This window comes from Gallinula chloropus (genome assembly GCF_964237585.1).
Source record: "Gallinula chloropus genome assembly, chromosome: 2".
NCBI lineage: Eukaryota > Metazoa > Chordata > Aves > Gruiformes > Rallidae > Gallinula > Gallinula chloropus.
In genome coordinates, this window is record NC_140086.1 from 66,962,565 (window position 1) to 66,983,329 (window position 20,765).

A 20,765-nucleotide genomic window follows, 5' to 3' on the forward strand; every position below is an offset into this window, starting at 1 on the left:
CAAATGAGTTGTCTGGTTTGGTTTGGTTCGCTCACTGGAGAACACATGCAGTGGGAACAGGCAGTTGTTCACTGTTTCCAAGTGTCCTGTCTGGGAAGACAGAGGACTACCTTTGGAAATTAATTGTTAATTTTCCTGTTAAAATCCATCTGAAGCGGGATTTAGACCACTGGAAGGGAGAGACAGTTCTTGCTTCTTAATGAACTGTATTTGTTGTATTAAAAGAATGAGTGTACTGAAAGGTGCCAGAATGTCCATTCAAGTGTTTCTGTTATTATATATTGTACATCTTCATAAATACTCCTTTTGTGTCTTGTCCCAATTTTATTTTGTTTTAAAATGCATTTGTCTCCAATTTTTAACTTGCAATTTTGTAGCTACATCATCAAGTCTCCTTTTTCTTCCCCCCTTTTGTTTCCCCTCTCTCAGCTGAGAAGTAGTGCTCCCTTTACCAGGCTGCCCAGTGATAAACTGAAAGCGGTGATACCACCTTTCTTACCGCCCTCAAGTTTTGAGCTCTGGAATTCTGACCGAACTCGAATCAGCAAAGATGGCAAAGCTGAACAGATGAGAACTGCCTGGCCACAGAGAGCAATCAAGCATGATTTCAACAGCAGTGGGAACTCTGATATAGTAAGGAAACAAATTGTGTACAAAAATCCTGTGTTATGCCCAGGCCATGCTAATTGTCGAGCCACGCTGTTTTTCTGATTTAGAAACTACTATAAACCCACTCTTAGTCATGGCTTTTAAGGTCTACCATTGAAGACTACATATCTCTCCAGCCATATGTTTTAGTTGGCAAAGTAGGTTCTGTCATTGGAGTGTGTTGGAAACTGCTCTGATTTGGAAGAAGACGAGGGGCAGAAGACAAGAATAAAGAAATATCAGTGAGAGACAAATATACAGACATAATGTCTGGAAGATTAATAATAGATTAAATTGTAGCAATTAGCAATCAAGTGGCCTTGAAGGCATACAGCCTTAAAGTGCAACCACTGTAAAAAAGGGGACAATCTAAATTAATTCTGTGTTTTTAATAGAAGGAGCTTGTCTGATTCTACAGTGTTTTTAGTGAAAATGCAAACCAAAAGGAAAATAGCTCGTTAGTCTTGAGATGGGAAGAAAAACAACCTTGACAACGTTTGCTTTCATAGTTACTAGAGGAAAATGGAGAAGCACCTACTCACCTGACTTTAGAATCTATCAACCAGTATTTATTTACTAGTCCAGAACTATATTTTATGTCAGTTCTGGAAATGGGACAATGAAGACATTTAGGAGGAATTTTTTTCTGTCTTCTTTAAGCGAAAATGAGTTTAGTACCAGTGAGGTGATTTAGGTGGAGTAAGATGGAGTATTAGAAGGCAGGTGATAGATCACAGGAAGGTAAATGTTTCTTCATGGTAAAAGATGATTGTAATGACATAAATGGATAATTGGTACTTGTATACAAAATGAGCAGTGGAAGTAGGGGAGGACTTGCTATCAGTCCTTCTGTGGGGAAGATGGGGTTTTGCTAAGGGAACAGGTAGAAGGAGAGAAACCTAGTAAGTCAGGATTGGAAGAAGTGATTTGAGGAACAAGGTAAGAAACATGAAAATGCTGAGCTGCAGGAGCCACGTGTCAGATGGCTGACAGAGGCTGGTGATGTAAAAGCAAAGGAATTGAAGGAGGATGTGGGTGTGGCTGAGTGTTTGGCTAGCACGTAGCTAGACCGTTTGTGTCTCAGTTAACAATAGCCAATAAAATGGTGCAGGTGGATGTTTAGATTGAGTGGATATGAAAATGCAGCTGGAGGAGAGCAAGTCTGTGTCACTTGTTGCACCTTAGTTAAAAAGCAAGAGGGATACTGTGGCTGAGAAGTAGGGGGTAGGAGTTTTGTAAGATGGGAGAGACAAAACCAGGATTCTGCAGGAAAGAAGCTTTATGTGTTTGTTCTACCCCCTCCCTGCCCAGCTTGTATTGTTGTGTATATCATCCCAGGGGCATTGTATGTGCTCATTCTGTGTTGCTCAGAGGTAAAGGAGAATTAATGACTTCATTATGGTGTCATTTATTTTGTTGAGTGTATATATTTAATATTAATGTAAGTGTCCTGGTCCTGGCCAGGTCAGAGTTAACCTCCCTAAACAAATATATATACGGTGTATTTGTATATGTAAACTGAGATTATTTCTGATCTCCCTTTTGTTCCTCATTGGAAGTTTCAGAACTTAAGAAACGTAAAACAGGAGTTGAAGTTTGATCCTTGTTTGGCTCAAATAAGAAAGATTTAAGTGATTTTTCTTTTTGTTTTCCAGACATCAGTCAGCAAAGGTACCAGACCAGTCAAACTGCCAGCATTTGCAAGACGACCTGCATCTCCTTCAAATTCCAACAACTTCAACCATTCCCCCCATTCTTCTGGTGGATCCAATAACATTGCGGGAATTAACAGGCATGGTGGAGAGCTGCATAACAGATCAGGTACCATGCTGCTGTTATTTTTAATAGGACAGTAATTTGAAGCTGGTTCAGCTGAAAAATTAGTGGTTTTGATGGTGGTAGATGATGTTAAACCTTTTATGAGGGCTCCCACTGCTGTATAAGCAGAACCTGTATAAATTTTGGTGGAACATGATTGGACTTTGGACCGACATAAGGGAACAAAAGCTTCAGATCTGTTGAAGTCTCACAGGTTAGCCTGTCTCAGAAAAAACACATTGATTTTATCGACTCCACCCACGATGGATCGGGTGGATGCTTGTTCCTTGCAACATAGATTTCTTACAGCTGTCTCTCTTTTTGTTCCCTGCTCTCTGTTTAAAATAAAAATCATTTCTCAGTTAAAAAAAGAGCTTTCAAACGTTGTGTCTGGCAGCTCTTAAGATGGTGTGGTGAAGCAGCGTGTGAAACCTGTATCCAAAGAGTATGAAAGTCACCGCTCTGTGTCTACAGACAAGGGTGGCTTTTCTCTTCTGCAGTTGATTTTTGTTCCCTTTCCCAAAAGCTGCTGAGCCAGGTCTAAACCTTAATGATTCTCTCCCTTACTTCATCCAGTCAGGTTTTTTTTAAAAAAGGGTGAGTGGTGGTGAGAGTTGAACTGAGAATTGACAAATACTTTAAAATTATGTTTTCCTTTACTCTGTTTGTTTTTTTTTCTTAGGTGGAAGTGCAGATAATGTTTTGTCTCAGATTGCAGCCCAAAGAAGAAAAGCAGCAGGCTTACCTGAACAGAAACCCAGCCAACAACATAGTCCTGTCCAGTCAACTCCTTCAACCACCTTGTCTGATGTGCAGTGTCCTCAAATCGTTGGCAATGGACACATTGTAAAGGTACAGAAAAATGTGAACTTTTATTCTTCTAAATTGGGAAGTTTTAAGAGGTCATGGCTCAGTCATGGATGGTTGATAAATATAACTGCATGGCATTGTATTGCCTAAAATGAATGAACTCCTGTTAGAGTACTGGAAGTTTTTCAGCTCTACCAACCTTCCTTTTAATTAGGAGTCTACAAACAAGCAGAACTGATAGTAGAAAACAATTTTACTTTATTTTAAAACCAGTATATGATCTTAGAGTAGACCCACACTGTTATTTGACTTCCCATTATTTCTTTTTGTAGCCCTGGTTGAGTCCAGTGTTTCAAGTTAGCATTCCTGGGCTTTACTCTGAAGTGGCAGAGTTAGTTTCCTACCAAAGGAACGACCTGAGTGCAGAATGTGATTTGCCCACCACAACAGTGTACGTGCACCCGGTCTGCTCCACAAGGTGTTAAACAGTATGAACATGAAGCTGCTGTCACCAGAGTCAGGTGTTGTGCCTGAACAGAGGCTGCATTATCTGCACTGACCTGGCCCTCAGCTTCCTAAAATAGCTTTGCCCTCATGACCTACCTACCCATTTTTGTGCCTCTGCTTTGAAGTTAACAACAGCTTTGTGTAAACTTTTTAAGTGTTAAGATTTTAAATCTTCAAAACAGAGACAGGTTAGAAAGCCACATCAAAACAGAAGATGTCACACACTGCTGGGAAATGTATGGGTTTATTCACACAGCGAAACGTGACAGCTGAGAGAGCAAGGAACAGAAAGGACATCATTTGGGGGTTTAGTTTTAATGTCTGGTGTTCTGAGAACGTTAGAATACACAACCAAGAGCAAAATTTCTTAACTTCTTGCTAGTGTAATCTCCAGACAGCTCGTTTCACTTCGTGAAAGTTGCAAAGAAGAAAAAACAAACAAACAAACAAACAAAAACCCCAAACCCGGAAATGGCCATAATATGAAACTAATACACTTGCTGTCTTGTTCTGTGGTGTCTCATGCACAGCAGTAAGCAATATACATATATTTCATCAGTAAATATCAGTGATAAATGAAGTTCCAAAATTGCTTAGTGATGGAGGACAAAAATCAGGAAAATAAAAGCATGCAGCTACCAATGCCAAACAGTTTCCCTGAACAGTCACTTTGATCTATCAGCCCTGGTTCTGAAGGGACTACTACTGGTTGCTTTTCAAAGATGAGATTGGGAGCTGAAATTTGTAACTCTGCTGGACCCCCAAAAGCTATGGACTCACACTGGTTCTTTGGCACATGATAATCTTTCCTCCCTTTTCTACCCCACTGAACTGCTCCCCAGGTTATAAATGATCTGTCTCTTTCTTTCCTGTAGGCAAAGACACTTTATTATCCTCTTGTCTCATTAAAGTCTCCTCTACTAAACAGCTACCAAATGCTTTTTTTCTTTCAGAGGTGGTCTGACCAATATATTTCTAATTAAACTCTCAGCAGTTCCTCGCAGCTACTTTTTTTTATCTTGAAAATAATTTTGGAAGAGTTGTTTGTGTGCTCCCAAAAGATCTAATTTCCCCCCAGTTACATTAGTTAGCCTGTTAAGGGAAAATATCTGTGCCTGTGAGCTTTGGGTTGCAGATTTTGGGCCTGTTGTAACAACAGCGCTGCTGTTAGAAGTTTAACTATTATCCTACTCACAGTTCAACACATTAGGGAATTAAAGAGATAGTGAGGCCCAACACCCTGCAGATCATCTTCTGGGAAGGCAGTTCATCAGACTGTTGAAAAGATTTTTAAATAAATACTATGCAAGTGTGTTGGAAAGGCAATGACACTTTCATTGGTCTTTACTTAGATGTCTAGATGAATTTCATTCTATCCATAAATAACAAAGCATGCAGGCAGTGTGGATCTTGCTCTAGATGTTCACCTATCACACTTCTGAAGTGATTTTTAGGACATTGGTGTGTTTTGGAAGTACACAAGTTCAAGCATTAAAGAAAGGAAAAGAAAAAACGAGTATTGGTCTATAGGGTGATGTAATTTAAATCATTGCAGACAGTGCTCTAGAGGGGGACGACCATTCTGAAACACAAATAGACAGTAACAGAATTCAGGGAGGCTTGGTAATGTGGGAAGGCACAAAACACTGAAATGAGTTCATGATGCTCTTCAGAAACCTCTCAGATTTGTATCATGTTACATTCTAGTCAGTTTAGAAGCAGGGCTAAGTAGGAGTAGTACCTTCTGGCATAGGGTAGAGTAATGGAAGAATGTTACTAGTCAAATCAGATTTAGCTTTTAAATCATCATCTCTGATTAACTAGAAAAGTTTCATTTCCACTGTAGCACAGAAGCAAAATTGTAGAGAGGCAGAAACCACTGTCACACTCCCTTCTTGCCTTATTATCCAGCACCTTTTTTTTCTTCCATGTTTCTTGTAGTGGATTGACTGACAAAAGGTATCTGATGTTTCTCCTGGATTCCTGAATTCACCTAGGCTTCTTTATATAATGCAAACATTGAAATGTGTGAAGTGATGGATAGATGAAGGGTTTTAGGAGATGAGGTGCATTAACTTGTTTTAGAAAAGACTGATACACATACATATGCTTATTTCTCACTTAAAAGTGATAAATTTTCCTGTTTCTCATGCCTACAAATATATAAAATATTCTCAAACACATTTTGCAAAATATTTAATACTTTTGAAATAATTTGACTTGTGTTAGGTAATAACAAGTTTGAGGTGACTGGAAACTTCCATTCCAGTGAAATGCACCCAAAACTTAGATGATGCTTGGTGCATATTTCTGATTAATGCAGCTTGAAGTGCCACTTTAAATTAGCATCTGATATACTTTGAAAAGCTTTAATCGAGCCTGCCTTTGTTTAATTAAATGTCAGTGGAAGAGACCTGTTTTCAGAGTCATAATTTTGGCTTTTCTAAAAAGAATTGTAGTGTATATATAGGTTGTAGTGTATGTTCAGCTTGTATGTAATATGGCTTTATAAGATCATTTTGTTATTCCAAAATTGCAGCCTTAATAAACGTATTTTCCTTGATGAACTTGAGGGGGCAGAGTCTCACCTGGCATTAAGTCAGGATTGTTCCAGTTACTTCAGTAAGAGTCAAGCAGAAGCTTCTAGTTGTGACTGCGTGGTCTGCAGCAGTTATAAGCCACTTAAGTAATATCAAAGCGTCGTGTGTAGGTAACGACCCTTCTAACTGAAATGATTGTGTCATTAACTGCAGCAAAAACTGGACATGAACAAGAGACCTCCATCTGGGACTTCATCTACATCTAAAAGCACGTCACCAACTCTCACACCTTCCCCATCACCCTCCCCATCTCCTAAGGTTCACAACACAGAGTCCTCTCTCTCTTCTTCTCACAGACAGGCCAAGAGCAATGGTTCCAGCAGTGGTACTATTACAGAAGATGGTGAGTAGGTCACTGTAATTATGGGAAATTCATTCATCAAGAGGACAAAGTGTCTAAAGCTGTAACTGTACTGGATTGATTAGTGTGTATCTGCGTGAGAGTGAGGACTTTTTTCTTTCTGCAGAAAATAGTTTGGTGTTTCTTACTGGGAGATTGTCATTCCTGCAGTAACTGGCTATTTCTCTCCCAAAACCTGTGATCTCTTCTATTTAGAGGGAGGTTGGTACCATCTTAAAACTTGCATAGAGTATGTAAATGCTTTTCTTCACCCTTTGCTGAGGGTAGAAAATGTGTTTTCTCCACATTCAAAATGACAGCCTTTTTTAAAACATCACGACAGAAATGGAATTTTGATTTACTGCAAGTTATAGCCTTGTGTAACTAATTTTTAAGAGCAGTATTGTATTTTTAATTGCATAAACAGCAATTAGTTTGTTTTATTTTTTACAAGAAGGTGCTATTTTGATGACCTTGTAACTGTAGGTCACAAGAAAGGAAAATAAAGTTAATACTTTTTCATTAAATTTTAAAGTAAAAGTAATTTACTGCATTTGAAATAGGATATTAATTACTATATTTTCTTCCCTAAGAATAGCAGAAAAAGTGAAAACAATAACATGACAGGGAATCTCTTAAGATATGGGGTGCACCTTTTATCTGGTTTCTGCAGGAGGCACTTTGTACTATTTTGGGTATTTTGAAAGTGTCCATGTCGATTTTGTCTTCACTTACACCAACTTTGCCCATTGACACTGTACTTCCATTTGACACTAAAGGGAGGTGATACCTGACCAGCTTTCTGTCCTCTTGTCACAGCTTACCTGTAACACATTGTGCTGTGTGCTGGAGAAAATCCTTTCCCATTTTAGTTAGTGCCATTTTCTAATGACGGTTTGATAACTGAAGAGCTGTCATTTTAGAAATAGATAAAAGGAAGCAAACTCGCTGTCACATGAGAAGGGGAATTCCCCAAGCTGTCAGCTGTTACAAGCTCACCTGGTTAAGCAGGGCTCAGGGACTCCACCACTCCTGTCCTGATACAGTGAGTTTCCTCTGTAGCAGAGGGATAGGTTGTCAGAAGCCTTGGTAGTTCCGCTCTCACAGAGCTTTCATAGTGAAGTGGCCCTGTAATTCAAGGGTTTCTCTGACCCTAAGCTGGTTCAGCAGTAGCTGCACAAATGCTCAGGAGCACAGCAATAATCAGAAGAATAAATACTGAGGGCCTGCAGTGTTAACTTTTTAATTTTTGTTTCAAATAAGCTTAAATGAAGTAGGTAATAGATTTACACTGAGTATTACTGTGAAGAAACAGTAGGCAGCAGGGTTCAGAGGTGTGCATGGTTTCTTTTTAGGCAACCACTTTGTGGACCATCAACAGCTTGTCCCCATTCTGAAAACCAGTGGTGTAGAGAATCATGAAAGACGAAACCATGTGAGAATAAAAGGAGGCTCTGAAAACTTGGAGAAAGGTAATCTTACCCTACTACTACAGAGTAGTACAAAAGAGGTGCTAAAGTAGGAGTAATGTGGCAGAAGTAGTAACAGCTCTGATAACCTTTGCCTTCTCCAAGGATGTAGGTAAGGAGACAAGATGTGAGTAGAGCAAAAGAAAGACTTAGTGAAAAATCAAAGGGGAAACAATATATTATGCAAGAGCTGTAAAACAGATTTCAGGTTTTGTCCAAATTTAATGTATAATACAGGAACTGGAAGAGGGAGAGAGGAAAACACGTAAGGACTACAGCTGAAAGCAGTATGTGTGCAAAGTTTAGATGTTATAGTTGTTGGACAGTAGGTCTCTAGGCTCAGACACCCTGAAAGTTTCTTCCTGTACCCCATCCTAGAATTCAAGCCCAAAAGTGTGATGAAAAGTGAGAAGGCTAACAACCTAAAAGGGAAAAAAAAAACCCCAGGTTAATAATGGATCTAAGGGCTTGTAATAAAACCTGTATTTTCTTTCTGTAAGATGGTGTTTTTTCATCAAACTGCATGGAGCGGGTTCTCATGCTGTTTTTTAAAGCTCGTTACTTTTTCCTGTGGACTAACCACAGTCAGGGTACTAAAGCTTCTACCCTGAGGTAAAAAAAACCCAAAGCGACAGCAGAAAACAAGACTTGACTAGAATTTTTCACTTCAGTTTTCTGTGGGCTCTTCTATGTAAAGAAAGGCTCTTCTACATAAGAGGAGACTTTCAGAAGGCTGCATAGAGAAGTGTGTCCATCTCAAGATACTTGACATCTTCTGAGAAGCTTAGGGAGATTCTCTTTCATATTTCTCTTAATGATGAAAGAAAAGGGGCAGCCAGAAGGCAGAGTGAAATAAATAAAGTATATTTTGGAACGGAACAGTGGCCTTCCCATATAAACTCCCTTTCATTGTAAAATATTAAATACAGTTTGGTTGTGTAATGAAGAACATGAATGATTACATTGTGACTTTGACTCCTTAGTTTAGCTGACCTCTTTGGTACTTCCAGGAACAGAAGAAAAGTGACTTGTAACAGCAAAGTAGTAAAAATAAATAGAATCTTTAGTTGAGAGAGGTAGTGTGTAATTAGGTGAGGTAATGGTGGGTTATTCCAGAAATGTTTTTTTAACTGGATAATCTCATTTTAAATGTGTAGGAAGAGTCATTATCAGGTCTTCTGAACTTGACTTTCCTTAGAGTTTGAAAGGAAACTCATTATCCAGTGCTGTCAGCCTTGGAAGGTAAGCTTATGAGACTTAAATTCTGCCCAGGTTTCATCTTGGCTGGACTTCAGCTAGCTGTGTTCAGGATGGCTGGTACTTAAGGAGAAGACATTCAGATACACCCTTGTCACGTCAGTGTTTTAAATGAGCACCTGGGTAGTTACTTACTTTAAGCTTCGTCTTCATGGATCGTGATATGGAAATCCATCACTGAGTTCATGGCCTGCTTGAAGGTCTTTACTGTCTAACCTGCATCATCTGGGTCAGCCAGCTGGGGCCAAACACCTGCATTGTAGGCATTGACATGCCTAAGTTGTCCTTAGTGGTCTGGTTTTTACCATAGCAAAGTGAGCCTAGATAGAATTACGGTATAGAGAAATAGGTGACAACACAATAAGCCAATATTTTTGTTTCTGTTGCTTAATAAATGTGATCAGGTTTTACTCGTGTGTCACTGCATGCAATATGTGTTTTATTACAGATTTTCAACACTTTAAAATGCAGAGTGCACTAAAATATTTCCTTGTTCATTGGAACTTTTTTCTTTTATATTATTGCAGATGAGCTGACTGGCATCCTTAAGAAGTTGTCCCTTGAGAAATATCAGCCTATTTTTGAGGAACAAGAGGTATGTCTTTAAAAAAAAAAGCTTTACTGTTTTAGAAAATGTAGGATGTGACACCACACATTGTCACAGAATCTCAAATTTAGACGTTTACAACCATTTCTAGCTGCAGAGAGGACCAAGTGTTACTCATGGCATTCTCCAGGATACTGCAAATACCGGTGCTTTTTATGCTGAACCCACAATTTTGATACAGAAGGGTGCTTCAGCTTTGCTTTTGTCCCCCACTCTGTTTTTGTGCTCTGCTTTTTCTATATATGTCTATTTCCAGTCTGTCTGAATAGTTCACAGGACGTAGCGCATCATCCTTGGAATCAGAGCCAAGGCCTCATCTGCGGATGGAGATCAGCAGTCACTGAGGTGGCGGCTTGCTCTTTCCTGTGGTGAATGAGCAACAGGAGACTTGAATTGGGGAACCCTAAAGCATCACTGTAGTTGAGGCTTGTGACAGTGACTTGCCTGAAGGATGCAATGAAAGGGAAAGTTGCTGCAAATAAGTAAAAGGAATTCATTACAGTGTTTAAGACCATATCAGATGTGAGCAGTAATTGTGCCTTTGTTTGGCCAGAGGCAGGTAGTGAAGTAACTTTACCATAGATTGATACTGTTGCAGAGTTCAGGGCTCAGCACCACAAACACAGATTACTTAGCTGCATTGTAATTCATTGGACTTACTATTCTTCCCCTCATGATAGGGAAGAGTATTTTTTTGACAAATGGTTATGTTCTCTGTGAAGGTTATACCAATTTAAAAAGGTTTTAGATCATAGAATCAAGAGTGATTTGAGTAGGAAGGGACCTCAAAAATACCTAGTTTCATCCCTCTGCCATGGGGGGTTCATACTCTTCATTAGACCAGGTTGCCCAAAAATTTGTTCTTATCACAGCCTTATGGATGTGTTGATTAATAAAAACTGATACATGACCAAACTCTATGTTTTCCTCTGGGGACACTGGAAAAATACAAACAATATTTTGAAATTCAAAATACTTGGTGGGTGTGGAATAGAGGCTTATTGTTAGGCTTATTCAACTAGCTGTGACTGTAAGTCAAGGAATTTTTGTGGAGAATGTATATTTTGTATTGATAGAGTTGGTCTGAAAAGTTAAAAATCCATTAAAATTTAAAATATACTATCATAATTAATGGAATTAACAGCAGATTTAAAACTCAACAACAGATTAATAAACTTGATGCTGGTAGTTAATAGAAAATTTTGTGTGCACAATACTTAGAGTAAGTCTATGCAATTAAAAAAAACCCCAAACACATTTAACCTGTAATAATGAACCTTTGCCTAAGTAAATTTGTCTTGTCTTCCCCCAAACCCCACCCCCATATGCAGGTGGATATGGAAGCCTTCCTTACGCTTACTGACGGTGACCTGAAAGAGCTGGGCATTAAAACCGATGGATCAAGGCAGCAAATTTTGGCAGCTATTTCTGAACTGAATGCAGGAAAGGTACATTTTTAAGTACTTGGTAAATTAGTTCAAGGTTTGCTTATATTGTTCACATATATTTCAAAAATTCAGTTGCAGATGTTAGTTAGAAAAGCCAAATGAATGGGGTTTTTTTTGAACAAAATATTTAGTGTATTTGATTGGTAAAAAGTATCTTCCTTTGTGGTACTCTCTGTTCTTTGATGAACACTTCTTCCTAGTTTGGTGACTGTAGAGCTCTTTTACAGAGTCTTGGCAATTATGTCAGATGCTACTGGGAACATAAACATGGGCTGTATTTCAGTTACTGAATATTGATTTCAGTGGTGATAAAAAGACTTGTCTGTCCACTATACTCTAGCTCTAGAATGTAATATAAAAGTAAAGGTCTCTATTTTTTTTGTCTAACAGTTTTTGATTTCTCTGTGATTAGCTAACTAGCACTTCTCTTGTTCCTTATACTTTTATTGCCTTTTAATTTTATATTCGCATTAAAAAAATAGTAAAAATAAGCAGTGTTCTTGGCAGAGGGATAATGGACTGGAGCATCTCTTAAATTAGGCCTGCTGACACTTCTCAGCTGCTTTTTTAGTTCTGAGCCTCCTTCTGTCTCTGAAATGGGAAGCTCAGATAAACAAAACATGAAGATAACTTCCCCAAGTTAAGATCAACAGCAACAAGTGATGAGGCTAAAAATTAGGGGAGGTGGGTGATGCTCCACACTATACAGCTATGAAAAAAATAATGGAAATGCTGCCTGGTAGTGTTTGTGGAAAATATTGCTACAAGGTTTCTGTGTATTTGGGAGGTAAGGATTTGCTGTTATTCCTAAAAGCACTGTGACTCTGGGCATAAGCATGCATATTTACACTTTTTTTTTCTGTGTACTCTTAGTATTTTTTTTAAACAATCTTAAGAATATCCTTTTTTAATGTGCTTTCACAGGGACGAGAGAGACAGATTTTACAAGAAACTATACACAACTTCCACTCTTCCTTTGAGAGCAGCGTTAGTAACACACGACCTCCAGGCCATTCCCAGTGTAAGTAGCACCTGCGGTTATTTGAGAAATGTATGGATACTTATTAATTAATTCTGTTAGAAGACAGCATGTGACAAACAAGCCACTTAAATGCTTTATGGGTTAATGACTGGTGCATGTCTGTATCTTTTGCTGGCTGTAGAGAAGATTTCAAGGTGGAGAGGTAGAGATATCTGTTAAGATTTTTGTACACACTCCAGTACTATCTGAAATGAGCGTAAGGTTTTGTTACACATTGCCAAACACAGAAAATCCATGCAACTGTAGCAACTGTAGTACACAACATACTGTATGTAGTGGGTGTATCTATATCAGCAATGGGGCGTGTGTTGATGTAGGATACATAGTTTACTTCTGTATATTCTGTCTGAGACAATTTTCTTTATTGTGAACAAATAGATTAAATTAAAGATTTACAATTTGGTGTACTGGCTTAGTCAACTAAATGCATAAGTACTTAAATAGATAATTAAAATGGCTATTTTGCATAGGTAGTATTTGTATGAGATTTGTCTCAATTTCATTAAATACATCTATTCCAACCACCAGTGTTAATAGCTAGCTATTGCTAGAGAAACTGCCTTGTAAAACATACTATCTGTAATCAAAATATGCAGATACAAAAGTTGCAAAGCTCTGTCCTGCCAGCCACCTGAACCAAAGGCAGATACACATCTGTTGCTCAGGGGTAAAGAATGGGGCAAAGCCTGTTCATATGTACATTTCTGGATCCATGTTTTAGGAGGAACATGAAAGCTATGGAAGGGCTTCGACAAATTCACCATGTTAAAGTACCTATTATTCTCTCTTTCCTTAGCTTACTTTGCTGCTTGCATCCACTCTCAAAATCATTTCAGTTGTTTAATGGTTATACAATACCTCAAGTATTATTTAACATGCTTTAGGAGGCCTTAATAATGAACCAGTCCCTGTTCCAGTCACAGCAGAACATCACTAGATAGGTGAAAGCAGGTGCTAACTCTTGTCCTAGTGCTGTCTTAGAGAAAATTGGGAAATGCTGGGGCAGTTAGTGTTGGCTACTTGGCTGAAAGTCCCTACCAGTATCACACTATGCATTGTGCACCTTAGTTCCTGTTCTCAGAGTAGTCTTCATGTGTGGCACCTTCTGGATGTCTCTTAATAACATCCCGGACTAGGTGATCAGAAGCTGCTTTTTGGGACTTGATAACATGATGCAATGAACTGAATTACTCAAGAACTGAAGCAGCATTCAGATGTAACGTGTCTCCAAGCAACTCACCACTGAGATGAAAAGTATCTATAAGCTGACTGCCATCCCCAAGCCTGCAGATTTATACATCTTGCACAGCCTTCCCCATTCATAGCTTCAGTGCCCACTTAGCTTCAGTTTTCCCCCAGAATGCCCCTATTCACACTGCCCAGGCTGAGTACCTGTCCTGCTGCCGCTGGCTCAGGAGCTGTTGCTGCTCTTCTAACTTGGTCTGAGATGGAGGGCAACAGAAATAGAAAATCACACTTAGAGTTTCTGGAATGGAAGAGAGAACAGCAGTGATTATCTGCAGTTGTGCTTCTGAGGAATGGAGGAGACAGAAAGTGACAATAGGCAGAAAAAGAAAAAGCAAGACCATCAGAAGTAGATTGTTAGTATATGTCACACAACAGGCTCGTTTAGGGAAGGTACTACAGTTTCTTCTTGGGTTTTTTTTTTTTGTTTGTTTTATGGTGGGGTTTTTGGGTTTAGGGTTGGGTTATTTTGGCAGTTCAAAATCAATTGCTGGCTTCTTGTACCCTCCCGAGGTAAGCACCTCCTCCCGAGGTCATTGCTCCTGAACTTGCTGTGATACTACAGTTGGGTTTTGGCAGATGACCTATTTCATTTATAATAAAGCTCATTGTTGAGAGAAAGATTCCTTTGTGTGTCTGTTGCTGTGTCATCCCTGGGGCTGGAAGCGAGATGGTTCTGCTCTGTGGAAAACAGGCTTTGACGTAGAGTTGTTGTTTTCTGTTGGATACTGAGACTGCTTCCTCCCTACCCCACAGCAGTGTGACTAGATGAGGCTGTGGGAGCTCTGTGTGCCTGTCCTTGCCTGAGCTGCGTACGGCAGATGACTGTGTTAACTGCAATATAAATAATTACAGGTTACTGGATCTGTAAGCCATTAGGTTTAGGGGCACCATTGTTCTTGTCCCTATTCTGAATAGGCAAACAGTACTTGCATGGAGAGGGTTGCCCCTGTCCCTGTCTCTTTTTTTGTTGTTGTGGTTGTTTTTGGGCGTTTTTTTGTTTTTTTTGTTACTGGGAGTGAATTGGTGCTGCTCAAATTTCTGCCAAAATTCATTCATTCCAAGAGTGAATATTACAGGGTGGGGTTGACACTTTGGTAGTATTCAAGGAAAAAATTACCACTTAAACTGGCAATGCATGCTTATCACCCTGTCCTTGGTAAAAGAAACTGCTAGAAAGATACTGCTTCTTTATAACCTCATTAACTGTGTCAAACACACACAGAATTCGCTTGCTGCTTCACTATTTGAATTTAGAGCAGCTGACTAGCCCGTGAAGGCATGAGGTGAGATGACTGCTCACAGGAACAGAGTGATCCTGCTTGGTCTGGACTGAAATAGCAAGTGGCAGCATGAAGTCCAAATTTTGCAGGAAACTGGATTTAAGAAATTGAATCCCCCCAGGAAATGTTTCTATTTGTAGTTTGAGGTGACCTATTTTGTTACCAAAAAACCAGACTTCTTGAATGCCTGAGTGCCAGGGCTATGTAGGGTTTGGTGGGGTTTCTGTGTGTGGAGGAGTGATGTCAAGATTCATGCAGTCACCAGGTGGGTAAGTAAGAGGTTGAACAAGTGGTCAGTAGGTTCACTGAAAGAAAGGAGAGGGTGCTGCATCTCAACACAGACTTGCCAAATCAGAACAGAAGAGGGAGGAACAAAGCAATCAAAAGTATTTCTTCTAAAGGAGTAGAAATATAATCTCATATGCTTAGATAGATATATATACACACACACACACACACACACATGTAAGGCAGTGCTACATTTTACATCTGTGATCAGAAAAATAGAAACAGGTCATGGAGTCCCCTTGAAGTCTGGGGCTTCTAACAGAATTTGCTATTTCTACAAAAATTACATGAAAAAAGCAAGAGAGCATCCAAGTTTTATACCCTGAAGGGCACAATCTTGTTTTTCTCCTAGGGCATTTCTTAACCTCGTTATGAAAAAAAAAAAGTTTTGTTGGAGGCAAAGCTACCTGCCAGTTGGCTTAGCTTCTTTATTGAAATACGTCTCACTTGGGGATTGCAGCTGGATGCCTATACCCACCTAAAGACAGCACTCCTCTTAGGACAGGTGGGAAGACAAGAGAACACCCCAACATCTAGCACAAAGGGAGGACTTAGATGCCAAAAGAATGAAGTGAATATTCTCCAGATAAAAGTTAAATGAAGAGTAACTATGGTAGAAAAAATGAGTATCATTCAGTCTGTAATTCTTCACAGTAATTCTGATCTTCCAGTTTCTCTGTAGATATGATCATATGCTGCATATTGATACATACTTACACGTATGTATCTGCAGATGTATGTACCTACATCTGTGAAGTTTTTAAAATATGTGACAAAATAAATCCAGAAGTGGAAAGTAAATATACAAAAATATCAAATGGCAATTATCCTAAGGAGGACGTTGGAGAGATTAGAGTGAGAAGTATAAATAAGAGCAAAAACAGTACAGACTTGCAATTGAAAATGATACAGGATTCGTGTGGTTACTTGCTGGAAAGGTACATATTGAGAAAAGAGATATTGGAGAAGTTGGTGGCAGTAGGTGACCTTTTTGCATGTGACACTGACTTTTCATGTTTTCTTCATACAGGAGAGGGCTCAAGATGAGTAAAATGAATTACAGGACTGGTGGGAGTATGGTATAACAATGGTATCAGGAAATGCGGGCCTGTTTCCAGCAGTTGTGGAATTAACTCTGTCATCTTTAAAGCTGTGAGTCTTGTGGGCTGCAGTTTTTCAGATTGTTTTGTTTTGTTTTACAGCACCTGGCTGCTCTACGAAACCACAAGAAGCTGTTTCTCCTAAAAGGTAGCTGCTGGAAAAAAAAAAAAGCTTGTTTTACCTTATGGTGAAGGTTGGCACCTGGCTGAGTGAATCCAAGTTCACAGGTGAAAAATGGAAAAGTTAGTCCTAACTACAGCTGCAGTAACCAATTTAGGATTGGAATCCCACAAAGAATCAATCAAAATAATAGAGGTTGCTTTTGTAGAGTTCAACCAAAGTTGAATTCTTCAAGGTGCAACTGGGCTGGGTTTGAGAAGAACACAGTCAGAAGAGCAAGAAGAGTGAATGACCATAGGTGAAGATTTATGTTTTCATTCTGCGCTTGCCCATAGGTGAGGAACCCATAGGAGGCCTACACGGGCACAGAAACAACAGCAGCATGGAAGAAGGAATGGAAACCACCACAAATCATGAGAGCTGCTACAAGGGGAAATACATAAACTGAATCTGCCCTGTTGGCTGGATACAGATAAAGGAGTGCAAATTGAAAATGTGATGGTTTCATGAGAGGAAATGTAAAGGAAAAGTAATGCCATGCTCTTCATTAACCAAAATACACTATCTATTCAATGTTAAGAGGTTAGAACAGCAGTAAAAGTAAATATGACACACTATTTGTAAAAATAGCACTTTATTTAAGGAAATGCATAATCTCTCACCAATATTTAAACTGAAATAATGATAAAGTATTTTATATTGCTGATTTTTTTGAGAATAAAAACATTTAACTGATAGTGGCTGTGGGATTTTGTTTGAACCTTTTAAGGGTTTTTATAACTTGATTTTTGTAATAGTTTTAAACAGACTTGTACAGTAATTGTGAGTGGAAGTAATTGTCTGTTTAGCAAATACAGATTTTTGTTGAGCAACTAAAGTACAAGTCACTGGAAGCCTTTGACATCATTCATCTTTCTGAAGACTCACAAACATGTAACTTTTACCACAGACTGAATTCAGTGCAAGTCCAGGCGTGCAGATGCAGGTAAAGCCGAGCAGATCTTGGAGCTGCAGCATAGAGGAGCGATCTCAGGTAATTGTTTCTGTACAGAACTAATGATTTTATATTTCTCCACCCTCCTTGCTGTACTGCTTGTAGTGGAGCTTAGCAAAAATAGGGATGGAAGTGGTTGTAGTGATAAAGATGACAGCACTGTTGGAAGCGGTGGTGCCCCTGCTGTTACGGCTTTATGGCTTTGGCAGTCTGAGGTTGTGCTCGTGGCGAACAGCAGAGCGTCTCAGCCGCGCCGCAGCAGGGCTGACTTCGAACACAGGTAGCTAAATCCCTGGGAGGAAGAGAAGAGGTTACAGGGGGATGCTGCAGAAAACTGATGGTTATGAGATGGTTAGGGCCATCAGAGCCTGAGGTCTTTGTCATGCCATTAAACATGTCAGGTGTTCATAGTATGGCCATGTGCAAAATAATTCTTGTTCCATTTTTCTTTTTCGGTGTAGTTCAACAAACTTACAATCCACACTTAGTGTTGTACTTGTGTTTCTGACATGTCTTATGCCCAAGGAGATCACTCCTTATGCAAAATCATGCTTCAGGATTAATTTGAGCTTCAGGGTAAAAATGCATCATTTCTGCTTTCACAGTTTTCAAGAGCTGCTGCTAAAGATGCCGTGACAGGGCAGATCTGCAGAAATGGTGGGTGCAAACTGTATAGCATTAAGCTAGTGGCCTTGTCCTTTCCTGAAGAAACATTGGACAGCTTTGGTTCAAACACTTCAAAATGCAGCAGAGAAATAATTGCAGCCTCTTATTAAGATTAGGGTGCTTCCAAACCAAAAATGTGTGGTGGCAGCTTAGAGCTGCTGTCAGTGTCACTGGGAACAAGTGATTTGTAACAGCCGGAGCATCTCATCCGCTGTGTAGTGCCCACCAGCCCTAGGGCAGCACAGTTTCCCCCACACAATTTAGTGCTTTTAATGCTGCTGGGGGTGATCCAGACATCCAGCACACTGTGGAGAGGCACCTCAAGCCAGCTCATGGGGAAACCTGAAGGTGAGTGAGGAGGTTTCAGCGGTTCTTGTTCAGAGCTTGCAGGCTTTGTTTATTGGTAGGAGTACTCACCTGCACCGAGTTGAGGATGTGGATGTTCATTTGTATTTTGTAGGTCCTTTTCAGTAAGGTATGGAACATGGTTCAGTGTGAGAAATACGTTATGAAGTTGAATGATGCATTCATTCTAAAACGTAAGAGGGTTCAAATTCCTACATGCTGCTGCCCAGGAGACTGTAGGAACCTCAAGGCTGTAAGGCAGGGTAGGAGCATGCTCCATTCCTCCGGCTTGATCTGTCTCGCTGTGCAGGAAATAATTCAGAGCTCTTGAGGAGTGGCTCCATAAGATGCTGGTCTAGGATGTGAAGAGTTGGGCTTTACTTCCTCTAGTGGATATATTTAGTTACTAATTGTGAAGCTACATGGCGACTTGAGGGTAAACACTGCTATAATTTTGGGAATGTTAGCAGAAGCAGCTAAGAGGTTTAACGCAAGAACAAAAAGTCACAGGTGTAGAGTTTGGGAACCTTTTCTATGTTCTGCTGCACATATTCCTTTTCTTAAAGACAGTCTTTTCCTTCTGCCTGATGGAACTGCCATCCTAAGCAGAGGTACAACACGGGTTGCTTTCAATGGCTGCTTGTCATGGCTCTGAGAGGGAGGGAGTTTGCAACCAACACCGATGTTTGTGTGCCTGTGTGTGGGGGCTGGCACAGGTCACTGTATAAACACTGGTGGAGGTCTGGACAGTGCAGTCACTGGGTCTAAAAGGCCTGGCCAACCTGGATTGGGAGCTTGGTTCAGTTGTCCAGATGCCCACTGGCACTTGCATGCTCTAGGGCATCCAGAGCACCCGTAAGGAGTGCCAGACATGACGCTGAGTGAAGGTCACCATCGGTTTGTTTGTTGCAAACAGTTGCTGGGACAAAGACACCATTCAGAGGTGGAGACTGTCATTCCATTGACCTGTACTGGTTTGTCATAGACATTTGAAGGTGAAAAGCTGTTTGCTGTTCATTTTCTGTGTCCTCCTTTTTAGTTAAAGGAAAATCTTTGTTAGCAAAGCTTGGCTACCTCATAATGAAAAATTATAACTTCTGGGTTCTGCTGAAGCAGTGAACACCAGAAGAAACAGTTCTTGTTTCAGTCTGGAATTACGGACTTGACTAGTCTGTAGCTGTTAACCCTAGGATGGCTTAATTTCCTGAGGAATATTATCATTATTTTACCAGAGGCTTTTATAAGGTTATTTGAATTTAATTTTTTTTTCTGCACTTTGAGCATTAATCACAGTTGGATTTTAAATAAAGATACTTCATTATCTGGAAATGATTCAAACAGTCATCTGTAGTATTTCTCGTGCTTAAGCAAACGCCTCAGAAGCCACATAGCTTCTCAAGGGAACAACTCTGGCTTCCAGAGTGAGGTGGAACATTAAAGTTCATGCAACCGGATTTCTTCAATACCAGGATCACCTGAGTTTAGAATCGCTCAGCTGGTCTGACTCTTGACACTAATAGCCTCACACTTGCCACTTCTACATTTTATTTGATTTCAAAGCCCTCTTGGCAGTACAAGGCTACATTTAGTGGGAACAGGCTTTGTCCATTAAACCCGAAACTTCTAGGCTACATTTAAAGGGCAGAAAGGGGTTGGGAAGAGTCAGCATGAGTTTACCAACTACCTGACCAACCTGCCTTCTATGATAAAATTCCAAGTAACAGGAGATGGGACAAGGGGAAATGACACAAAGTTGCACCAGGGCCGATTCAAATTAGATGTTAGGAAAAAAAAATTCACTGAAAGAGTTGTCAGGGCCTGGAACAGGCTGCCCAGGGAGGCAGGAGAGTCACCGTCCCTGGATGTGTTTAAAAGATGGGCAGATGAGGTACTTAGGGATATGGTTTAGCATAGGACAGGAACAGTTGGACTTAAAGATCTTAAAGGTCTTTTCCAACCTAGTCATTCTGTGATTCTGTAGTGTCTAGATTTGTGGATGCAAAGGCAGCAGCTTGAATTTAGTGAGGTTTTCAACACCGTGGTTCCCAATATTTTCATATCGGAAGTGAGATACCACATGAGAGGAAAACTAAATAGGTTAAAAAAAAAAAAAAGTTGGATGATCAGGTTTGAATGGTTAATGGTTCATGTTTTCCCAGGCAGTCAGGAGTAAGTGA

General features: G+C 39.8%; 1 protein-coding gene across 1 annotated transcript in view; it reads left to right on the forward strand.

Moving 5' to 3' along the window:
* The window catches only part of ANKS6 (ankyrin repeat and sterile alpha motif domain containing 6), a gene marked incomplete at its 5' end in the record, with an annotated part of 38,038 nt that extends 20,724 nt beyond the window's left edge, over positions 1–17,314 (forward strand). The window contains 8 exons of the mRNA XM_084260190.1: positions 430–633; positions 2,304–2,469; positions 3,149–3,318; positions 6,537–6,726; positions 9,977–10,044; positions 11,388–11,504; positions 12,429–12,525; positions 16,565–17,314. Of these exons, the coding sequence (XP_084116316.1) occupies positions 430–633; positions 2,304–2,469; positions 3,149–3,318; positions 6,537–6,726; positions 9,977–10,044; positions 11,388–11,504; positions 12,429–12,525; positions 16,565–16,614 (1,062 nt within the window). The 3' untranslated portion in view covers positions 16,615–17,314. The remainder of the gene's footprint in view (positions 1–429; positions 634–2,303; positions 2,470–3,148; positions 3,319–6,536; positions 6,727–9,976; positions 10,045–11,387; positions 11,505–12,428; positions 12,526–16,564) is intronic.
* Between the last annotated feature and the right edge of the window lie 3,451 nt (positions 17,315–20,765).